The sequence below is a fragment of the Marmota monax genome, unplaced genomic scaffold (genome assembly GCF_021218885.2).
Source record: "Marmota monax isolate L192 unplaced genomic scaffold, Marmota_monax_Labrador192_F-V1.1 WCK01_AAM20220418_F8-fsc00124, whole genome shotgun sequence".
NCBI lineage: Eukaryota > Metazoa > Chordata > Mammalia > Rodentia > Sciuridae > Marmota > Marmota monax.
The window spans coordinates 602,398-626,725 of NW_026692505.1; the positions used below are offsets into that span (position 1 = coordinate 602,398).

Consider the following 24,328-nt stretch of genomic DNA (forward strand, 5'->3'; position numbering starts at 1 on the left):
TGTGGATATGCCAAAAACCAGGAGTAGATATTTGCAACCTATGTAACTATCAGTACACTGGTAAACGTTTACAACTCAGCTTTTGCTAGAGAGGAAAAAGGAAAAGAAAGTGTGTGTGTGGCGGGGTGGGGGAGGGGCAAGAACGGGGTTTAGTGGGGGAAGGGTTTCATGAAAATCCAAGGCAGATCAGTAGAATAGTGGAAAGAAATCAGGGAGTGGGAGCAGGGGAGGGGGTGGGGCGGGGGGCGGGGCGGAGTGCTGGGGAGTGATGTTGACCAAATTATATTATTACCTTGCGTACATGTCCAAATCTGCAACAACAAATTCTAACATATGTACAACTATAAAGTACCAATTTAAAAATGTGAAGATCGCTTCTCGGCCTTTTGGCTAAGATCAAGTGTAAAAATGTGAAGAATAAAAAAGAAAGAAAGAAACTTACTAGAATGCAATGTTGTGTTTTGTTGTTTTTGTTTGGGTTTTGTTCTTGTTTTTCATTGGAAGTATAGATCATTTCAAAGATATGTATTAAAAATTTCTATAAGACATTAAAAATACTATCTGCATTTCTCCTCTAGCCACTGTCCAGCATGACACACATAGACATGTACTATGCTTTATAATTAAATAATTTAAAACTAAAAAATAAAAAATATAAACAGAATACAGCTTTTTCAGAGTGGGGAGCTATTGTCTGAATTTGACGATTTCCAAAATGGAAAGACTTATTCCAAGCCACCAACATGATGGTACAGTTGGGAAGAGATACACAAAATCTCTCTGCGGAGACTGTTACAAGCCAGCTCAACACACCATGGCCCAAAATTCCAAAAGGTTTGTTTCCAGGATATATTAAGAATGGTTTCTATATATCAATAATTAAATGGCCAACAATGCCACAGAAAAATGGATCAAGGGCATGAATAGTTATTTTGCAGAAGAGAATATATGAACTAATAAGGAAAATATTAAAAGTTTCTTCATTTCATTGGTCATCATATAAATGTAAATTAATGTTAAAAATAAAAATCATACTCTTCAAATGGATGAAAATTAAGAGGTATTGTGCTGGTTGTGGAGGCACACACCTGTAATCCTAGCAATTTGGCTGAGGTTTGAGGCCAGCCTGGCAATTTAGCCAGATCCTGCCTCAAAATGAAAAATAAAAAGGGTGGAGGATGTAGCTTAGTGGTAGAGTACCCCAGGGTTCAATTCCTAGTTTCTCTCTCTCTCTCTCTCTCTCTCTCTCTCTCTCTCTCTCTCTCTCTATATATATATATATATATATATATGGCTTAATATATTAAGTAGCTGCAAAAACACCCATCAAGGGGAAAACTTAAGCAACGCTAGTATGAGTATCTATTGGCACAATCACCCTGTAATATAACTTGGCAGTATCTTACCAAATTGAACATTTGCATATCTTACAATCCAGCAATATATACTCTCAGGCATGTATTATAGAGGAATTCTTGTATGGGAAAACACACAAGAATATTTGTAGTAGCACTTCCTGTAATAGTTAAAAAATATCCCAAATGTATCAGTGTGGTTTGGTTCAGAATTACAGAATCATTAAGAGAAACGGGCATAATAAGGGGTTTTTATTATAGCAATTTAGCTTATGCAATTATAGGAGCTGGTTATACTGCATATGTGAGGCTGTTGTTTCTGTGTCTGCCACTGGAGCTTACATCCACAGGACAAGCAATAAGAATGTGGAGTGGAAAATCGAAGACAGACTAGAACCCTTGATTATAGATGGAATACTTAGTCCCTAACCTCCTCCAAACCTCTATTGCCATTTTTTTCAGTGCTGATGATTGAACTCAGGATTTTGAACATGCTAGGCAAGTTCTCTACCACCAAGCCACATCCCCAGCCTGTATTACCATTTATCAGGGAGTTAAACACACACCTGACCCAAGAGTTGGAAAAGATGAAGATCCAGAAGGAGTCAGCGGAGTCATGGGCCCTGCACAGACCTCCTGAGTATAAAGAAATATCGTCATTTTTTATTTCCACTTTCCATGTTAGGCACAAAATGTCTCTAGCAGTTCAAATGTTCTATTTTCACACAAGAAGTCTCCAGGCCCAGAGAAGTGAAGGGACTTGTAACCTGGAAGCACATTTTTAAAATTTATTCTTATGCAACTGAAATTCTTCTCAAAGGAATGCATGTTAGTAATTTCAGATCTGGGTTCAAGCTATGCTTCCTTTCCAAGGGATCTTCCTGGCTCATGTGCTTGTGCCTGTTGCCTTCAGTAATAATACATAAGAGGGATTAGGGAGCTTTGCAGTAATAATTCTACTTATTATTCTCCAAAGGAAATTCCTCATTCCATTGCAAATAGATGTGAACTTAGGACTGATTTCCTCCAGAATCGTTGCAATTTAATCTTATACCTCAATTTGAGCACCCAAATGTCCACTTTATTTAAATGTGGATTGCTAGATTTGAGCTAAGGCTGAGTTCACTATTCTTTATATAAATTTGACACCAATTTGGTAATCATAATCCATAGCTACTCTGTGACTACTAATCTCAGGTTAAAAGAAAACACTGACAGCAGAGAAAAAGTACTTAAATTTTATTTTCATGTTGTTGGCTACTCATCTACAACAAGGGCTAAATCTATTACCAAAATGTAGCTTTAGAATTAAGACTTTTTTGTTTAAGAAGAGAATAAGTCTTGATGTTAAGAATAAGTAAACTATTCACTTACTTTGAGCAATGATATTATAACAAATTTGGTTAATCTGAAGAACATCATAGTAATATTAACTTGAAGTGACTTTTTATCTAAAAACATTACATTAAGAGTAATTAATCAGAAATTGAATGAAATTTCATCTGAGATGTTTTTTCTGTGATGTTTAGATTTTCAATAATACTTTAAATCATGTCAGTGAGTGAATTTAGTTTCACAAAATAACAAATTGGAAAGTAATGATTTAATTTGCATTTTTCTACAAAACTCTTATGAAATTTTAAATGATGGGATTCACTACTGCTTTAAAAGAAATTTTAATATGAAAATATGGTTCATAGCCACCTCTTTCAGCAATGTGGTTTTTTTTTAACAAAATGAAATGTATCAGTATGTCTTTCACTTCTAATACTATGAAGTCACTATCCTTTTTCTTTTTTACTAAGTGATTTTTACTCTATTCCTAAGATAGTTTACAGAAAAAAAAACCATGTGGCCCCACTTTTATGAATATTGTACTTAGTGGATTATAAACTGGTATGGTTACTATGTACAAGATAGAAAGGCAAACTTCCCCCTCAAAGCAGTGATCATTAATATCAGCAGTCAATGGAGACATGGTTCTATAATGTCTGCTAGGACTTTTCCTTACTCTTGCTCTTTGGGGCTTAGACTTCAGGAGTGGTACGTGCAGGTTGGCTCTGGGTAGCTGCCACAAATTGGGTTCTCAGGGAAGCAGCATCTGATACTGAGTTTAAGGTGAGAAAATTTTACTAGGGAATGCTCCTGAGATCAGACCATATATCAATATTAAAAGGGAAATCATTCCCTCCACTCGGGACCACGGGAAGACAAATTCAGAGGGATATAAGTTCCACCTCTTCCTTCCTAGGCAGAGATTCTCCTTCTAGTGCCAATTTTGGAGACGTGTTTATTTTTATTAAGAAAGGCACCAAGCCAGAAATGGTGGCATGTACCTATAGTCCCAGCTACTCAAGAGGCTGAGGCAGGAGAATTGCTTGGGTCTAGGAGTTCAAGCCTAGCCTGAGCAACACAGCTAGGTACCCAACTCAAAAAAATAAATAAAATAAAATAGGGGTTTGTAAATATTAGACTCCTGATAAAATTTTTTAAAATTTGGAATTTAATTTACAGTCTTAATGATCAGTGATTGATTTAGAAAAATACTACATTGAACTGAAATAAATTTGCTATATGTTCATTTCAGTCACTATCTTAAGAATTAAAAATTTAGTATTTTCTGCTCTTTAGAAAATATAATGAATTTTCTTCACCAAGTTTTCTTTTGTTGTAGTTTTTATGTGCCACCATGAGGGCTTTTGTGCCTTTGTATCCCCTCTTCAAATTTGTTCTTGCTTTTGAAAGTAGAAATGTTTAACAACAAAGCAAAATCTAAGCAGACCCACCCAGCTTTTATATCCTGCATGGCTGAGCTTTAATGAAAGCTTGAGTTTTTCCAAAAGTCTGGTCTGCCCTGACTGGGAAGGAAATGCCATGAGCATATGAACCATGTAATTTCATTTGAACTAAGGAATTCCAAAAATATTTGCTTATTGAAAGGGCAGTTATGTTTTTGTGTTGGAACTCGTTAAGGAGAAGGGTAAGTACTAGTTCTTTCCTCCCTTAGAAACAAAAAACAAAATTAAAGACTGAGTGACTGAGTAGGAAAATAGCATGGAGAGGGTGAGCTAGCCCACTCTTCCTTGGAAGATCTATCTACTTTACAGAACCCCATCCAGCTTGAGGCCACCCTCTCCCCCACTGATTTTAATGCAGGGCTCTATCTGGCCTTACCTTTAAGACTACTTGAAGTGAGACCCAGATGTTTTGTCAGATCTGCTCACTGATGCCAGTGTACTGTGCCAGTAGCAAGATTGGAACTTCTGGAACCCTGCTGGGCAACCTGGTCAGGCAAAGCACACTTAGGTCCTCTTCAACTTTATGTCTCTGCAAGATGACCAGGTATTAATAATATTAATAATTAGCATTTGGGGGAATATGTGCTATGGTTGCAATCACAATACTGGGTACTTTTACATGAATTGCATCATTTAACCTCTAAGACAATCCTTCCTGAAATGTGTGGGGGTTTTGTTTGTGTACCAGGGATTGAACTCAGGGATGCTTAACCACTGAATATTCCCAGCCCTTTTTATACTTTATTTATAGACAGGGTCTTGCTAAGTTGCTAAGGGTTTTGCTAAATTGCTGATGCAGACTTTGAACCTCCTGCCTCAGCCTTCTGAGCCATGTGCTACCACGGCCAACTCCTTCATGCAATTTTGAAATTTAGAGAGATCAAGAACCAATGTTTTAAAATCAGTGTGTCTCCAGAGCCTTTGATCTTCTTCCCTATTTTATAATCCCTGGCTTTGGATAGTGAATCTTAGTATACTACATTGGGATCTCAGATACTAGTATAGCAGATATAACTGGTGCCCTTGCCATGTCTCTTGGGCCTTACCAACTGCTGGCATCTAGACTACCTTGCTTAATGACTTTCTCTGCTGAATAGAGCTTCAGCTGTGGGCATGGGTGTGTGAAGAGGTAAAGCCCTTAACTAATGAATGATAAAAGTTGGTATATAAATTTTCCAACTTCTTTGCTTCTCTGGTGGATTAGTCAGAGGCCTGGGTTCTACACTGGTATTCAGAATTCCCCAGAGGGATTAAACCTCAGTTCCTATAGTACTACAGGGCTGGAAAACACTCCCTTCTTTGGTTGCCCTTTTTATTTGTCTTCCTTCCCTTTGCCAGCACTCCCTAGGATCACCACCAAATCAACTTATGTATATTCTCCCCTAGGGATCTGCTTCTGGGGAACCAAAACTAAGATCATAAGTAAAGGAAAGATGGATCTAAGAAGGAGAAGCCAAGTGGAGGCGGTGCTCTGTTTCTTGAAGGAGAGCATGGGGTTGCAATAGTAGGAAGCAGCTGACGGATGGTTCCCTGTTCTAGAAGGTGACTGTGTCTTTGTGAGGAAGAAAAGAAAGGTTTTGGAGGATTATGGAATGTGGAGACACTGTTGACTCTTGCCTGGGGACGTATGGTTCTTTCAGAAGTTGCTCTATACGTCTTTAACTTATAGTTGTCCAAAGTTCAAAAAGAAGTAAGAGAACCTGGGAAATGCAACCATTAATAACTGGGATAATAAAACAAGATAGGAATGCCAACATATTACTAATAGAACATTGAGGAGGGCATAAGTAAATGAACGAAGGACACACATATAATTTTGGAGGATTTATAACTGAATATGTTCTATCTAATATGTTTCATTCAAACTGAAAACTGAATGAAGGTTTTTCATACCAATTTTACTACACTTAAAGGATTGTTTCTCAGCTTGTGACTCTATGGCCTTTGTTCATTAATTGGACTTCCATTGGTTTCCAACCATTAACATAAACTTGTTTTTACCTGCTTGAACATAGAAGGACATGGGCTTAATGATAAAGTATATATAGGTAATGACTAACTTCTTTTTCTAACCCACACATGGCAGATCTAAACATGTGGTTTACCTCACCTGTTCAAGACAAAAGGATGGAAGGAGTCTTCCCATCCTTGACAATTCTTTTGGTTTTTATTATAGATGAATCTTGATAAGATTTCTGAGAAGATTGTGTTTGCTTGGGGTTGGAGAGGTGTAGGTGAGGGGTAGAAGTTGGGTCACTGTTCTTCCTTGGAGTCCTACAGAAGATTGCCCTCTAATGAGAAGCAATAAACAGTAGCAACATAAGACAAAAAATATAATGGACTCCTAGGAAACTGGGGAGGAGTCAATGAATATATTTAGTGAGTGTCTTAAGATAGGGTAAGGCTCTTCCTTTGGTTTATCAAACATTAAATGACACATTTGAATTAATGTTGCTAAATATATGATCTTAGCCAGGTACCATGGTGGCACATGACTATAATCCCAGAAACTCAGAGGCTGAGGCAAGAGGATCACAAGTTCAAAACCAGCCTCAGTAATTTGGCGAGGCCCTAGCGACTTATCCAGATCCATCTCAAAAGAAAAAATAATGAAGCTCAATGGTAGATTCAATCAATGATTGAACTCCTGGGTTCAATCCCCAGTACCCCGCAAAAAAGTCATGGAAATTGTTTATTTCTAGAGTTTTATTCAATGGGGGTTTATACTTCTTGAGCAATCAGATTAAACCTAGCAGAAAACACAAAATAATGGATAAGAACAGGACAGAGGCTAAAACTACTAAATTCTGGAATGGTTGTTAAAAATGCACAGAATTTGCCAGCCACAGTGGCTCACACCTATAATCCCAGTGGTTTAGGAGGCTGAGGCAGGACGATCACAAGCTCAAAGCCAGCCTCAACAATTTAGCAAGGCCTTAAGCAACTTAGCAAGATCCTGTCTCAAAATAATAAATAAAAAGGGCTGGGGATGTGGCTCGGTGGTTATATACCCCTGGGCTTAATCCTTGGTATCAAAATAAAACAAACAAATAAAATAATTTGACATTAAGTTCACTGATATATACAGGAGATAGAGGGATAACACACTGACTATGAAATCTTGGCTAAATTAATGAAGACTTATTTGTCTGAAAAGAGAGGGGTAGGAATGAAGATTGAGAGAGGTGTCTGATGGGAATTATTGTGCACTCTCTGTCGTCTCATGTTATGGAGTTAAAAAAACTTTCTCTTTCCAACTCTTTCAGCTATTTTAATAAAGAATAAAAAAAATTTTCATGTATTATACTGGGGAACTGGTTGAGACATGGTCAGACAGAACAACTGTTGTTGTTGGCTAATTTAAGTCTGTGTCCAACCAGTTTTCATTTCTAAAAAGACCAAGTCAGGCGCTGTGGTGCCAGCATTCTGAGACTAAAGCAGAAAGATAAGTCCAAAAATTTGACACCAGCCCAGGCAACACAGTGACACCTGTCTCAAAGAATGAGGAAAACAGACCAAAGTGAAAAGAAAACATGGTGATTCTTTCCCCATTTTTCTAGGTTAGAAACCATAAGCTCTTCACTTTATTTTCTAGTTTGGGCCAATGCTCCAGCCCAGAAATCCCATTTGCATCCACTAAGGCTTAATAATAATAGGCTGCCTTTATGGTTAATTAAGTGATTCCAAGTAATACTTAACACTCTGATCTGTGACTAGAATTGTGGACAAGATACATTGGTTAGTCACATGTAATCACAGTTACTGAGATACACTTTAAATTTAAATGTCTGCATTTTTAATATTGAAAAGTTTGCTTTTACCAAAGACCAACCAACTTGCGCTGTATTTGTACCATGAAGAAAGAGGCCCTGGTCATCACTGAGAACTACTCAAAGCACTGTTCTACACAAACACATACTTGGGTAAGGATATCACCATTATTAAGCAAGAAGTTCCACAACAATATAGCAGATTACATCATAGATCTGATGAAGTGGATTGAGAGAGGCCAGGTAAGGCATATCTCTATCAAACTGTGGGAGGAGAGATAATTATGCTCCTGAAGTCTCCACCCTGGATCAGATCATTGAAGTAAATCCCCGTACTAAGGAAATTCTGAAGGTTTGGACTTCTGTTGTCTGTCCAAACTGCAGGTCATTCAGACTGAATTTTAAAACATCACATGGAGTCATTTCAATCTGTTTGCTATGCTGTGACATTTTCAGTAGACTTAGGACAAAAAGGTAAGGAGAAGAGGGGAGGAATGGAAGGAAGAAAGAAAAAGAGAAAGGAAGGAAGGAAGGAGGGAGGGATAATTTCAACCATATACTAAATCAACCTATGGCAAATCATATATATATATATATATATATATATATATCTCCACCTACTTTGTTCACCTCCACATTATTTTAAAGCAAAATGCAGACATTATATCATTTCAGTTGAGTTACATTACCAATCTTAAGAAGATACATACAAACAAGAGTCCAGCCCAGAAGCAAATGCATCAGTTGCACCTGATAACAAGTATAATAAAGTTGAACGCTGAAAGTACATTAAAAGCCAGGTGTGGTGGCAGGTGCTTGCAGTCCTATCTACTCAGGAGGCTGAAGCAAGAGGATCACTTGCGCCTACAAGCTCAAAATTAGCCTAGGCAACAGAGTAAAACCTTGGGGGGAGGAGGAGGAGAGGAGGAGGAGGAGGAGGAGGAGGGGGAGGCCGCAGGGGTAAAGATTCATAAAATAAATTAGTATCATCTTCAGTGCATATTATCATAGGCTATTATAAAGGTCCCCAAATGGGTTGGGGTTGTGGCTCAGTGGTGTAGCACTCGCCTAGCACGTACAAGGCCCTGGGTTCGATCCTCAGCACCACATAAAAATAAATAAAGGTATTGTGTCCCACTAAAACTAAAAAAAAAAATAAATTTAAAAAAAAATAAAAAATAAAAAAAAATAAAGGTCCCCAAATATTAGAAGTGGTAGTCTCAGAACCAAAATCCAGCCACAGTTCTGTCATCAGAAGCCTATGAATGTACACAGGTCCTACTTTTAGTCTGGTGACTCAGGAGACCTTTTTCTCCTAATCCTTCTCTCATTATTCTTGGGACTATGCCTGAAACTCCACATTACTCCCTTTGATTTGCCAGAACTGCAAGGCCTATTTAAAGCAGGCCATGTGGGACATTATCAATCATGAACAACTTCACTGTTTTAAATACTTTTTTTCTCATTACAAAAGTAACATGAATTCATTATAATTTGGAAAATATTAAAAATCCCAGGAAGGACATACTAAGCACCCCAAAGTCAAAGAGCTTTTTAAACACCAATATTTAGTGAATTGTCTTCTTTTGGTAGGCATATAAATGCATTTTTTTTCACAAACAGGGGATATTTTATGTCTTTATTCTGTTTTCAGTACTTTATAATATATAATAAATGTACTTCTATGAAATTATTCTTTCCTACACACTTTTAATTTTTTTTGCAAAACATATCATTGTAAGAGGATAATACTTGATGTCTTTTGGAAGACCAAATATTTTCTCTCACACCTTTGTGGGGTACAGTTTTAAAGCTACAACTCTATACATATCAGGATTGATTTCCTTAGAAAATGAGTACAAGAAAGAAATAGTTTGTTCCAAATGTATGCATATTTTTAAGATCTCTTTTTTATTTTATTTTTTGAGAGAGATAATTTTTTAACATTTATTTTTTAGTTTTCGGTGGACACAACATCTTTATTTTATTTTTATGTGGTGCTGAGGATTGAACCCAGCGCCCCGTGCATGCCAGGCAAGCGCACTACCACCTGAGCCACATCCCCAGCCCCTTAAGATTTCTTTTTTATATACAGAACACCAACAATCCTTTAGGAAAATTGCACCAAATTATTCTCCCATCCACAATATATATGCATGTATATATCTTCCTTCACTCTTAAGCAATTTAAGAAACTTCTAAATAATTTTTATTGTTCTCAAGTTTGACCTCACTTCCCAACTTTACAATCTAATTCCCCTGCATCTCCCTTTGTAACATTTAAAATTTACAAAATAATTTTAATGCATTAGTTGCACATGATAACAAGTGTAGTAAAGGTGCATGATTCTGTTTCCATGGACACTTACAAACATCATTTCTTGTAATAAAAAGTCTTAGTTTGACAGGTATAAATATGCATTGTTAACTTTTGCTTATCAACTTGAGTCTTAGCTCAGAATAGCGTCCAATAAGTTTGACTAGACAGTGTTGGTGGTAGAATTCAAAAAGTTTGATTAGACTGTATTATGCTCCTGTATTATGCACCCTGGATCAGATCATTGGAGTAGATCCCCATACTAAGGAAATACTGAAGGTTTTGGACTTCTGTTGTCTGTCTAAACTGCAGGTCACTCAGACTGAATTTTAAAACATCACATGGAGTCATTTCAAGCTATGCTGTGATATTTTCAGTAAATTTAGGACAAAAAGGTAAGGAGAAGAGGGGGAGGAATGGAAGGAAGAAAGAAAAAGAGAAAAGAAGGAAGAAAGAAAAAGAGAAAGGAAGGAAGAAGAGAGGGAGGGAGGAAGGAATATGCTCCCAGAGAGAAAGGTCTAGGTCTCCATCCCTCTCTTTCAATGACCAGAAACACCACCACAATTCAAAACAATCCTGTCAAAAGAACACTAGATCTGTAGAAGATCAATTTCTTTTTCAGGTCATGTGAATATAGGCATATCCATCCCTCTGCTTCTATTTCCTTATTAAGAAAATAATATCAACATCCCAGCAACCTTACCTATCTTGAAAGTTTACTATGGAGTTAAATCATGCATATAAAATTATTTTGTAAATTTTAAATGTTACAATGGAGGATGCAGGGGAATTAAAGTTGGGAAGTAAGGTTAATATTGAGAACAATAAAAATTACTTAGAAGTTGCTTAAGAGTGCAGGAAGATATTCACATTTAAGAAGCTCATGAGAACAAAGACTGTCTGAAGAAGTGCTGGGCCAAATATGCTTTCTTGGTGAAACTGCCAGTGGAATTGCTGCACCTTTAACACTTAATTTCCTCTCTTTTTCTACCAAGGACACAACGGAATCTAAGATGAAAAGTATGATGCAACTTTGTTGTTATTCTACAATTTTACTTTGGCAAGTTAAAAAATTCCTCTGGGCCTCTTTATTTGCCTAATGGTGTAATCCAGCTGGGTCAGCATTTCATACAGTGTTTCACTTATCAAATATTTTCAAAGTTTATGCTCTGTGGTTGGGGCAGGGATGGCGGGGAGAGCACAAGGAAAGAGACACAGTCTGACCACAAGAGGCTGGTGAGTGGTGAGACAGTTCTTTTATCACTTTTACGGAATGCAGCAAACGTTTAGAGAAATTATGAAAAATTTCGTGTTTCGTTATAGCAGTTTCAATGCTGTATCTGATACAGATTGTTACTTTGTTTGCTCTTAATTTTGCTAATAGTTAATGTTGGTTAATATTTTTAAAACCTTGGCTTTTTTAATTGAAAAACTAATATAAACACGGGCAAATTCAAACTACAAAAACAAAACAAAACAAAAAAACAAACAAACAAAAAAACACAACGAGAAGCAAATCTGTCTTCTATTCCAGAACCCCCTTTCTCCACTCCACAACCCTCTCCAGACTCAAGTTAAATACCAAACTACATTATCTCTAGTCCGTTTCAGCTCTAAAATTTAAGTTCCTGTTTTTTGCAGAACATTATTGTGAGAGCAAAAGAGACAGTCTTGTCTTTGTCTCACAGAGTTGGTAGAGGGAAAGAATGCAAACTGAATTCCTGAAATGCAGAGGACATACTCAAGTACTTTCATGGTAAGATGGTTTATTTTCTAATTGAGTAAAGGTCCTGTCTAGGACGTAAGCTCCATAAAGACAGGAACCTCATCACCAGCTCTCTACGTTGACCCTGCCCGGTATGCAGAACGTGCTCACTCAGCTCTAGCCTTTCCCAGGCGGCTGCCGTGACTTTAAGATGGGAACCCGAGCGGGTGCCGTCACCCCCCAACCCCCACCCACGGCGGTGCAGCGTTGGGCCCGCCCCCAACCGGAGGCCCCACCAATCCAGAGAGGAAGTCAAATTTGGCCAGGCGAAGGGCGTGTTCCGCGGGCCGAGGTGCTCGGTCCCCACGTTCTCTCTCAACTCTGTCCACCTGAGTCTTACACGGCAGCCCCGCCCCTGACCATAAGCTCCAAATTGCAAGTGGGAGGTGCAGAGGAGCAAGAACAAAGTTAAATCACAGGCGTGTGGACGCAGCGTGGCAGCCGCCCATGAAGGTTGGGGCGGAGCTTCAGAAACCAGCAAGGGGGAGGGGAGAAGTCGCCAGAGCGCGCGCGCGCGCGCGCGCGCGCAGCGGCCCTCCCCGCCGACCCACGCGGCGCGGCGTGGTGACGCCCGCGCGGCCCGAGGAAGGGGCGGGGCCGGGGCGGGCCTCTACGCTCCTCCCGCCCTCTCTGGGTCCCGACTCTCCCTCCCCATCCCTCCCCGGTCTTCGGCCCCGTCAGCGCGGGGGTGCCTTAGTCTCGTAGCATCGAGTCGGCCTGGCCCGGCCAGGCCAGCGGGCAGATGCCCCGAGCTGCCGCCGTCGCCACCGCCGTCTCGGCCGGTGGCGGTGTGGGAGGCGGGCGACCGGCCCGCGGCCGCTGAGTGTGACAGACCGGGCCGGGGGCCGCCAGGGCTCCGGCGTCTGTGCCTTCTCTCGGACCATGTATTTCCTGAGCGGCTGGCCCAAGAGGCTGCTTTGCCCTCCAGGGAGTCCGGCCGAGGCTCCTTTCCACGTTCAGTCCGACCCTCAGAGGGCTTTCTTCGCCGTGCTGGCCCCGGCCCGCCTCAGCATCTGGTACAGCCGAGTAAGTAGAGCCCCCGCCGTGCTTCGCACTCCATCCCTGGCGCCCTGGCACAGACCTGAGCCCGGGACCCCGGCCGCTTCGCGCCAGACTCTCTAGCTCTTGGTCCGCTCTCCCAGGTGGATGAAATCGCTGCTGCCGTAAATCCCTGCGCCTCCCCGCGTTGGACCGACAGCCGCGCACCGTGCAGACCCTGCGCGCTCCCTTAGCCGAGCCCAGACTTGCCCTCACTTCCCTTCCCTCATTCCTGAGGAGCAAATGTGTTTAAACTTTCCTCAATTAGAAATCCGGAGACTGTGGTCTTCCTTGCTTTAAAGGTCGTTGTTTTGGAGTTAGGGAAAGCCTGTTGGGCTTTCCCAGTGTCAGACTTTGCAGGCCTTGATAACTTAATTCTAGGAATTTGCAGCTGGAGTTATTTTTAACCAAAGGTCTGGTTTTTCGACTCCCTGCTTTGCTCCTAACATCCCTTACCCACTTTCAGGCCAGGTTCCCCCCCCCCCCCTTTTTAAACTGCTTTTGCACTCTTCAGAGAATTGGAAAGTGGTTAGGAGGAGCGGAAGTAGAACTCATTTCTGTCCGCGCTACTTACAACACCTGGAAATAATAAGACTTGGAGAGGGCATGGGACAGAGTGCTGTTTTTGCTTTGGATCTTGGTCATCTTTTTCCTTCTTGTATCTAATTACCGAGTAGGTAAGAGAAATAACTTGAAAAATAAGTGATGGATGGGATACTCCCTACTCTGCAAATGCTGCTATAGGTCTGTCTGTAAAGACTACAGAATTAAGAGTATAAAATACTTTTCTTTTTCCTCCAAAGAAGACAGTACTAATCGATGTTAGAATGAAGTTCTCTTCAAAGTTAATTTGACCATATAAAAATATTAGAACTGTGTGAAATACTGATTTAGTTTGGTTAACCCCCCCCCCCCAAAAAAAAAAAAAATCTTTATTACCTTTGGAATTCCTTAATGTCCTTGACTGTCCTCACAGCCTTAGTAAAACTGGTGATAGGATTTAGGTAATTCTTGTTATCTCCTTTGACTATCATAGTTGGACTGTAAATCAGACTATTTGCCATAAAGTTTTGCCTTATTAGTTTTTAAGTGTATATCAGAACAAAAGAGAATGTTATAAAGTCTTAATACCAGCAATAAGATAGTCTGTCCAGTGCTTAATTACATTTTCAAATGTGTACATTGTACTTCATTTGGTTCTTAAATGAGATATTCATTTACAATGTATATGCCAGTTAAATAATTTTTAATTTTTTTAGGTGTATGCAGCTATTAGTTTTAAAAGTGCATGCAGAAAAAAATGATTACATGAATTTTAAATTGTTTTTTGAATTTAGTATGTAATTTCACTTGACTGTAACATTATTTGCAAACTCTAAAATTTTTCTTATCTCTACAAAGGCAGACCTGTCATAATTTTAGATAAAAGAGAATTTAATATGAGGGATGAATAAACCAGAAGACTAAGCCACTTTGTCTCCCACAAAAGGAATATAAAAGTGGGCCTCCACTTTCTTAATGATGTTATGAATACTAAAAGTATCTACTATTTGGTATTTAGATACAATACCAATTTAAAAGTATTCATACTCCTTTTCTTTAAACTCCCATTCTATATACAACTCCTATTTGTGGAAATCTAGGGGGCCACTATTATTAAGATCTAGTATATAAAAAAATTCAGGTAATCTCTGGGTTCAGAGGTAAGAAGTAAAATGAAATACAGGAATACTTTAGGCGGTGGCTACATGGTACTGCGGGTTTACATGATAGTTAACCCTGATCTCTGGGGCATAAGCTTTTTTTTTTTTTTCCTTGTAGATGAACACAGAGTATCTTTTATTTATTTTTATGTGATGCTGAGGATTGAATCCAGTGCCTTACACATGGGAGGCAAGCACTTTACCACTGAGCTATAGCCCAGCCCAGGGGCATAAGCTTTTTCACTTAGAAAGATCAGATATTGAGTCAGATGTTTTTTTGTTTTTTGGGTTTTTTTTTTTTTTTGCTTTTAAATCAGAGAACTCCAAGATTATTTTAAAATCTTTTTTCCATTTTTTTAATTGGTGTGTTATTATTGTACATAATGGTAGCATTTGTTGTTACATATTCTCTCTCTCTCACTGTCTCTCTCTCTCCCTATTTACTCTTTCCCTCACCTCTTCCCTCCTCCTGGACCCTTTCCTCTGCTCAACTGATCTCCCTTTGATTTTTATGAGGCCTTCATTCCACCACCTTTTCCTTTTTCCCTCTAGCTTCCACATCTGAGAAAAACCATGTGACCCTTGGCTTTCTGAGTTTGGCTTACTTCACTTAACATAATCTCTCAAGTTCTGTCTGTTTTCCTGCAAATGACAAAATTGCATTTTTCTTTATGGCTGAATAAAACTTCATTGTGTGTGTATCACATTTTCTTTATTCATCTATCAGTGAATACCTAGGCTGGTTCCATAGTTTGTCTATCGTGGGTATGCATGTATCAATATGGTATGATGACTTTAATTCTTTAGGATAAATTCAGAGGAGGGGTATAGCTGCTGGGTCACATGGTGTGAACCAGATGATTCTAAAGTCTGTGATTATCTGACTGGGTTCGCGAGGAACAAGTGCCTTTCTGGGATGTCTTTTCTCTCACTGTGAAAGCTCCACTTTTATTTTCTAGATAATTTCTAAACTTCCTGAAACGATGTAAGTTAAAATAAATTTAGGTTAGCAAGAAATTAAAAGTAAACTACCTCTAGGTAAATTAAGGAACTATTAGTTATATAATTTAGAGTGAATTGGTTTAAAATGTTTGCACTAAGAACATGAAAGCTTTTGAGTTTTAGAAAGGTTGTAGATGCAAGTAATTTTATGGTATCAAGTGAATTTTGAAGATCTAAAGGGCTTTAGGTAGTTGAAATCTTACAGCTGCTTTGGAGACAGGGAGAAACATGTTCAAAGAGATGAGAGTATATAAGATTTGCTTGCTTAAAATTTTATTAGAGCTCACTTAGTAAATTAAACTTGCTAAGGAGGAATGCGTTTTTAAAAAGAGAAAACTAGTTTTGTGGAAGGAGCAAACAGTAAATAATCTAGGCCATTTTTTTAATGTCCAAAAAAATTGCTATGTGAGAAATGTTAGTTACCCATGAGACTATGGAAACATTAAATTTAGTCTCTAAGAGTAACTTCTAAACATTTTGAGTCTTTGAACTTTTATGTACCTCTTATAGCTACTATTATATATACTAAATAGCTATTGGAACTCATGTTATGGAGTCATACCTTTCCAGACTTATTTTTCTATCCCAAATATGAGAAATATACCATGGTGCTATTAGATTGTTTATGAACCAGAAGAGTTTCTATAGATAGTCACTTGACTTTTTGATAGAGATCTTAAAATAGCATATTTTATTGTTTGAAGTTTTTATTGCTTCATTTTTGGTAGGACGTGTTAATGTAAGTTTATTTTCTCTACATTGTAATTTAAAAAAAAAAAAAACAAAAACCTCTAGAGTCTAAAAAAGTAATCATCCATATATTTTGAAGCCCAAAAAAGGGTGTTAAAAACAGGTATAGTATGTATATGTTAGTTTGAGGTGGTAGAAGTAGAACTTTATTGATGGAACAATTGATGTATTTCTGTCAAGGGTATTATAAAAGGGGTCTTAAGATGGATACAGCAGGGGTGCTTTCTGACCAGAGAAAAGACATAGACTGCTGCCTCCTGGCCTAAATGAAGGTGATATTGAATTGAATTCTGAAGATGAAGCCACACTAGAGAAGTCTGAACTGAACTTACAGGAAGATAAAGAGGATGGGACTCTTCGAGAAACAGAAATCTCAAATTTCTCTGCAGATGGACCGAAAATTGAAGCAGAGGCCAATGCAAATGCATATGGAGAGCGCCCATCTGGAATTTCCTTAAATTTGTGAAACAAATTTCAAGAGTTGCATAAAGATATTCTGAACAGAAAACCTCAAACTTCAGAGGGAAAAAGAGAAAACGTGCCAGATAATGAACAATCCTAAATGAAATCCAATGGACGGAGCTTACTTATTACTTAGTCTTTGGATGTAGTGATAGGTTTGAGCCCCCTGTTAAAAAGAAAAAGATTGACAAGTCAGGCCTTGAAAAGAAGATAGTCCAGGCTGTGGAGGAGTAAAATGTTGAGAAGCCTGAAGAGTTCAGCAAGCGGCTTGCTACTTGGGAGCTTGGTGTGAAAATTGCCGAAGCAAATGTTTGCCACAAGTTTGTAAAAGCCAAAAAGGAGGCTGGAAGGTCACAGGCTACTCAAAAAAAAGGAACTTAACGTTGAGGTTTGAAGCAATGAAGAGATGAAAAGCCAAAAGCAACATGGGATATATGTAATTTGTCAAGAGTTCTTCAAGATGCTTGTTAGACTCATGTGCTCAATTTACTGAAAAGATTTTCTTGACTACATTAAATATGTCAGGAAAGTTATAGAAATAGAAAAAAGTAAGCATAAAACTTTGAAGTTGATTATCAACTCTTTTCAGTCTTTTTCTAAGGAGTTCATTCTATTGAAGTGAATGAAATGAAGCATTTTGTTATTTGTGTAAGAAATTTAAGCATATGTACAAGAAAAAAAGATAGGATTTTATGTGTATAGACCTGCAGTATAAAATCAATTTTGCTTTTCATGTGTTTAGTAACTTGTGATCTGTGAGGTCCTTGTACTTTCTTACTTGGCATAACTACACTTTTTCTGAAATTGTGTTTTTAAGACTGGGTTTTGTTTTTAATGGATTAGTCATATATGCAAATAACCCTCAATTGATACTGTCCTCACAATGTCTTTAATTACCTTGATGCTATAAGAACTTTTTTTACTCTTAAAGTATTGTAAAAGGATTCAACTTTGAGGATTAAGCTGCTCTGTAAAATGGGATATGGTTTATGATTGACAGGGTGTTGACTCTAGGGGCCTTAGGATTATTCCTTTAATATACTGCTTACCAGTGAATGTGAAGGTCTACATATATGAACCACAAAGTGATACCCTAGAGTGTTGTCATTCTAAATTAGATAGATAGGCATATCTCAGTTTTCAGGTCACAGATGATTTCAAATATTTATCATACCCTCAGAAGTATATCTGAACATCAGTTGTGAGAAACAGCATAAACAGGCAGTATACGAAAGGGATGAAGAGGCCTATTATATGTAGAAAACATTATATTCAGAGATGTTAGTGTATTAATGTGATAAATCAAGTTCTTGTGAGTGACTGTTTTGTTGGTTGCTGATAAAAAGTTGAAATGTGCACATGATCACTAGGCTTATAAATAAATTGTATGTCTTTGAGTAACCCTTAACAGAAACTTACATTCCTTTTGATATGTTGTAATAATGGCAAAAACAAGAGTTAGATATCTAAAGAACCAAGCTATAGGATCAGATATATGATTAACAGTGCACTCTCAGGAGGCCATTTAATTTATATCCACATTTTCTCAATATCCCCATTTCTTGCTCTTTCAGCTCTATTCTGTTACTGCCTCCAGAGATCTTGTTTATAAATTTACTGCCCTGAAAGCCTTCCAGGGTTCACTTTTTATTAAAGAATTAAAGCTCAAACTTGTAAGTTTGATACCAGAGATACACCCCTCCTGGGCTGTTCTCTTGCTCCATCTTTACCATTAGAATGTTATCTATACTTGGCTTTTGTTGAAACCCTTCTTTCTCTATGAGTCCTTCTTCTTATAACCATATGTTGATGACTACTGTTTTGTTTTTCCCCCAGCTTTTTGAGGTATAATTGACAAAAATTGTATATACTTAAGGTATACTATGTGATATTTTGATATATATATACATTGTGAAGTGATAACCATAATCAAGCTAATATATGTATACTTCACTGTATATACTTCACTACTTCACTTGACATAGTTACTCTCATGTCTATAACACTTAAGATCTATTCTCTTGGGCTGGGGTTGTGGGTCAGTGATAGAGCGCTCACCTAGCACGTGCGAGGCACTGGGTTCGCTCCTTAGCACCACGTAAAAATAAACAAATAAAAAAAATAGAGGTATAAAAACAAACAAACAAAATAGTTCTATAAAAAAATCTATTCTCTTAGCAAATATGTATATAACATATTGTTATTAACTGTAGTCACCATCTTGTGTGTGTGTGTATAAATATATATTTAATATTTTTTTAGTTGTCAATGGATCTGTATTTTTTTACTTATTTGTATGTGGTGCTGAGGATCAAACCCAGTCCATCACACGTGGGAGGCAAGCCCCAGCCTCACCATCTTGTATATTAAACCTTCAGAATTTATTTACTTTGAAACTGAAGGTTTGTACTTTCACTAAACACCCACCCTGCCCCATTTCCCCACCCTCTAGTTTCTGGCAACTGCTGTCTGTTGTCTCTTTATATGTGTTCACATATGAGATCATGCAACTTGTGTGATGATGCAATCTGTTCTGTGCTTGGCTTCCATTAATGTCATTATGGTTCACCCACGTAGCAAATGCCAGGATTTCCTTATCTTTTTAAGGCCAAGTAATATTCCATTGTGCATATACTGTGGCAAAATGTGGATACTAAGAATAACAACTTACAGGGTTTTGTGTATCTTGATGTACACCACATTTTCTTTATTCATTTGTTTATAGTTCTTAGCTTGTTTCCTATTCTGTATGGAAATATTTCCATATTTGAATAATGCTACAGTAAATATGGGAGTACAGCTGTTTGAGATACTGATTGCAGTTCTTTTGGAGTACATATGTAGATCTATCTGTGTGCATGCGCGCTAGTGTATGTGTGTGTGGAATTGCTAGAGCATGTAATAGTGCTATTTTTAATTTTTTAAGATACCTCTGTAATGTTTTTCATATGGCTATACCAATTTACAGTGTCACCAACAATGTGCAGGAGTTCCCTTTTCCTCCATCTTTACCAGTTTTTTTTTTTTTTATCATTTCACTTTTGACAAAATCCATTCTAACAGTTACGAGACAACATCTCATTTTTATTTGTGTTTGTATTTCCCTGATCATTAGTGATTTTGAACCCCACTGGCCATTTTTATGTTTCAGGTCTTTTGCGTTTTTTAAATTTTATTTTATTTTTCCCCCTATTGAGTTGTATGAATTCTTTAAGTGTCTTGGGAGCTAATGCTCCCTATCAGATATATGGTTTACAAATATTTTCTCGCATTCCATAGGTTCTCTCTTCGTTTTGTTGGTTGTTTCCTTTGCTGTGCACTCATTCTTTAGTTTTATGCAGTTTCATTTATTTATGCTTTTCTTGGCCTGTGCTTTAGGTGTCATCTAAAAATTATTACCAAGGTCAATATGAAGGAGTTTTTCTTGTTTTCTTCCAAAATTTTAGTGGTTTCAGGTCTTAAGTTCTTATCTTAAGTTGTATATGGTGTAATATGAGGGTAATCTTCTTTTTCATATAATTTTCCATTTTTACCAAAATCATTTATTGAAAAGACTAGTTTCCCTGATGTGTAATTTTTTTTTTTTTTAGTTGTAGATTGACACAATACCTTTATTTTGTTTATTTAGCTTTTTTTATGTGGTGCTGGGGATTGAACCCAGTGCCTCACGCATGCTAGGCAAGTGCTCTACCACTTAGCCACAACCCTAACCCTGATGTGTAATCTTTTTCTTTTTTTGAATATCTTTTTAGTTGTTGATAGACCTTTATTTATTTATATGTGGTGCTGAGAATCGAACCCAGTGCCTCACACGTGCCAGGCAAGTGCGCTACCGCTGAGCCACAGCCCCAGCCTTTGATGTGTAATCTTGATAACCTTTGTTGAAGGTTAGTTGACCATATATGCATGTATAGGCTTATTTCTGGAATGTCCTGTTCATTGGGCTGTGTGTGTGGTTTTCATGTCAATATCACACTATTTTGATTATTGTAGCTTTATAATATACTTTGAAATTAGGTAATGTGATGATTCCATTTTTTTCTTTCTCAAGATTGCTTTGGCTATTTGTAATTCTTTTTTGAGTTCTCTGAATTTTAAGATTGTTTTAAAATTTCTATGTCATTGAGATTTTGATAGAGATTGTATTGAATTTGTAGATCACTTTGGGTAGTATGGATGTTTTAGCAATATTAATTGTTTCAACCCATGAACATGGCATACCTTTCCATTTATTCATATATTCAGTTTCTTTCATCAGTATTTTAGAGTCACCTCCCTGGTTTATTTATTTTAAGCATTTTATTTTTGAGGACTAATATAAATAGTATTGTTTTCTTTCCCTCATTCTTTTTTGGGAGAGGGGTGGAACAGTGATGGGAATCACACCCATAGTGTTGTACATGCTAGGCACTTTACCACTGAACTACACCTCAGCCCTGTTTTCTTAACTTCTTTTTCAGTTTGTTGTTAGTATATAGATTATAGAATTATATAGTATATAGAGGATTGTAGATTTTTTATAATGATTTTGCATTCTGAAAATTTCATGTATTCATTTATTTTAACAGATTTTTGTATGGTCTTTAGAGTTTTCTAAAGAGCATGTCATCTATGTTCTTATATCTAGAGACAATTTTACTTTCTACTTTGAACTTTTGCTTTGTCTTTCACACTCATGCTTTGTTTATCCAACTATATTATAAATTTCTGAAGGATAGAAATTACCTTATTTCCTGTTATTCCTAGTGCCTCCCACAAAGCAAATGCTGAGTAGCTTTTTAGAAATTAATTCAAAATATATCACCTTTTGTGTAGCACAGAATTTTCAAAAGATTTAATAATTGGAAGATTTTTAAAAATATGATGTAGTAACAAAAACAGTAGTACTAACTTACAACTTAAGTTCAGAAAACCTAAAATTAGAGTTTATAGGAAGTGATGGTGAATTAAGTGCAGTTTTGTTTCATGCAGTTCAAATTATATTAGAAAAGTGTTAAGTGGTAAAAGATTCTACTTTAATTATTAGGTAATCTGTAGTCTATCAGAGTTTAAACTAGTATACAGTCATTCATATAGAATCAAATTTCTGGTTCCAAGAATGTATTTTTATTGACCTGATTTATGGAAAAAGAGAAAGAAGTATTATAAACATTTAAAGAGGATATTTCAGCCATCTTCAGGTACTCATGAATCATTGACATGGTCCATATTATGGTTGAGCACTCATCTGGAGTTTACTGTTGACTAGAACCAAACTTAGTTTTTCCACATGCCTCATTCATGATTTTTGTTCTATTCTCATACAACCTATTCATTTTAACTTTTAAATATAGAATTCTCATTAAGCCAGGTTTCCTCCACACTCCTGTATTCCCAGCACTAGGGAGGCTGAGACAGGAGAATCACTTGAGCTCATGAGTTGGGACAAATCACGAATCCTGTGGGGAACTCCCACAAAATAATTTATACTTTTGTCATAAATGGAATGCTGGGACAGTTTACAGGAATAAAGATTACCATATGAAGCAGCGCAGTGAAAACAATGTTATAAAAATACAGTTTCTAATAGAGGCTCTTTCCTCTTTGTTAAAAAGGGGAATTAGCAGATAAATGTAAGGTGTTTATGAGTGAACTATCACCTTGTACAGATTTCCTCCTAAATCAACAGGATTGAAGGATTGAAAACAAAAATTCTCATTATTATGTATCTAATAATAGTGCTTTTATGTCACCTAAAATAGTGATATAGGAACTGCATTAAAACATTTTACCTAACAAAAACAAAACAATAAAAAATTTACCTATATTAGTTTATTAGGCAATTTAATTACAATAAATAAGTGTACAACTTAAAAATATTTAAAAATGTTTAGTTCACACTTGCCACAAAATGAGACAGTTCCTTAATTCAAATTTCTTATTGAACAGTAGATGTCAGTTGGTTGAAATCATGGAAGTTTCTTTTAAGTTTATTATACTTGCTTTACTTGGAGTTGCTGTTTGTTTCTGCAAGGGATTTGCTTTAATTTCAGTCATAAATCATACATAAATTTGCATATGAATATCCAGATATAGTAGAATTCACTGTAGTTTCATTTTTTTAAAACAGATTTGAGGTATATAAAATGCATGTACTATAAGTGCTCAGTGACTTTTAGTAATTTTTAGAGTTGTGCAACTATCACCACAGTCTAGTTTTAGAACATTTATATCAATCCCATTCTGCCCATTTATAATCAACCTCTGCTTTCACTCCAGCCTCAGGAAACTATTGGTTTGTGTCTGTTCCTTTCCATCTGGCTTTTCTGGAAATTTCATCTCAGTGAAATGCCTGACTTTTATTTATTTATATATATTTAAATTTTTTATGTGTTCTTTTTTAGTTATCTATGACAGGAGAAGTATTTTGACATTTCATACATACATGGAATATAACTTCCCATTTTTGTAGTCATATTACATGATGTGTCTGACTTTTATTTAATATAATGTTTTTGAGGTATGTACAAGTGTAAGGCTCATTTTCATTACTGAATATTATTCCATTGTAAGGATGTGTCACATTTTTAAAAATTCGTTCACCAGGTAATGGTATGTGGGATGTTTCTAGTTTTTTGTCATTTTGAATAATGCTGCTGTAAACATTTGTGTACACACCTTTGTGTGGACATATACTATCATTTCTTCTGGTGGGACACCTAGGAGTAGAATTGCCATAAGTTTATGTTTAACTTCTTAGGAAAAGTGTCAAACTGTGAGCCAGAGTTGCTGTAGCAGTTTACATCTTCATCAGTAATATAGGAAAGTTTCTGTTTCTACACACTCATTTTAGTGGATTTGTAATGGTGTCTCATTTGTGGCTTTATTTTGTATAAATACAACTAATAGTATTTAGCATGTTATTATACACTTATTAATTGTATACTTTATTTGGTGAAAAGGATTTTGCCCATTTTGGATAATATAAATGATTTCTTTAATCTTTAAAATATTATTCTAAGTATTATTGTTTGTTTAAGAAAATACAACCTGTCCCCATTATTTTCCTATAAAATTTTATACAAATTTTAAAACTTTCAGAACACCTAGTTATCACCTAGATCCCAAACAGTTGTCCACATTCTGCCTTATTATTTGCTTGTATTTGTGTTTATGTCTGTATATTTGTAGAACTATTTAGAAGTTGCAGATATCAGGATGTTTCACTAGTACCTAAATATGTCCATCTTCTAAAAATGACAATAATATGTAACCATGATATAGTTATCAGAAAATTCATCATTCTTACAAGAAAAAGTTGGCTACGATCTACATACTGTGGGGTCAGGCTCCAAATTCCTCAATAGGACACCCATAGCACAAGAGTTA

At 36.9% G+C, this 24,328-nt stretch overlaps 1 protein-coding gene across 3 annotated transcripts in view; it reads left to right on the top strand.

Moving 5' to 3' along the window:
- Positions 1-12,668: 12,668 nt before the first annotated feature.
- Ric1 (RIC1 homolog, RAB6A GEF complex partner 1) overlaps positions 12,669-24,328 on the top strand; it is a 125,961-nt gene continuing 114,301 nt past the window's right edge. For 2 of the 3 annotated variants that reach the window (XM_046445809.2, XM_046445810.2), the window contains exon 1: positions 12,669-13,031. In XM_046445809.2, the coding sequence (XP_046301765.1) occupies positions 12,888-13,031 (144 nt within the window). In that variant the 5' untranslated portion in view covers positions 12,669-12,887. The remainder of the gene's footprint in view (positions 13,032-24,328) is intronic. The other variant, XM_046445808.2, reaches the window with a different exon arrangement.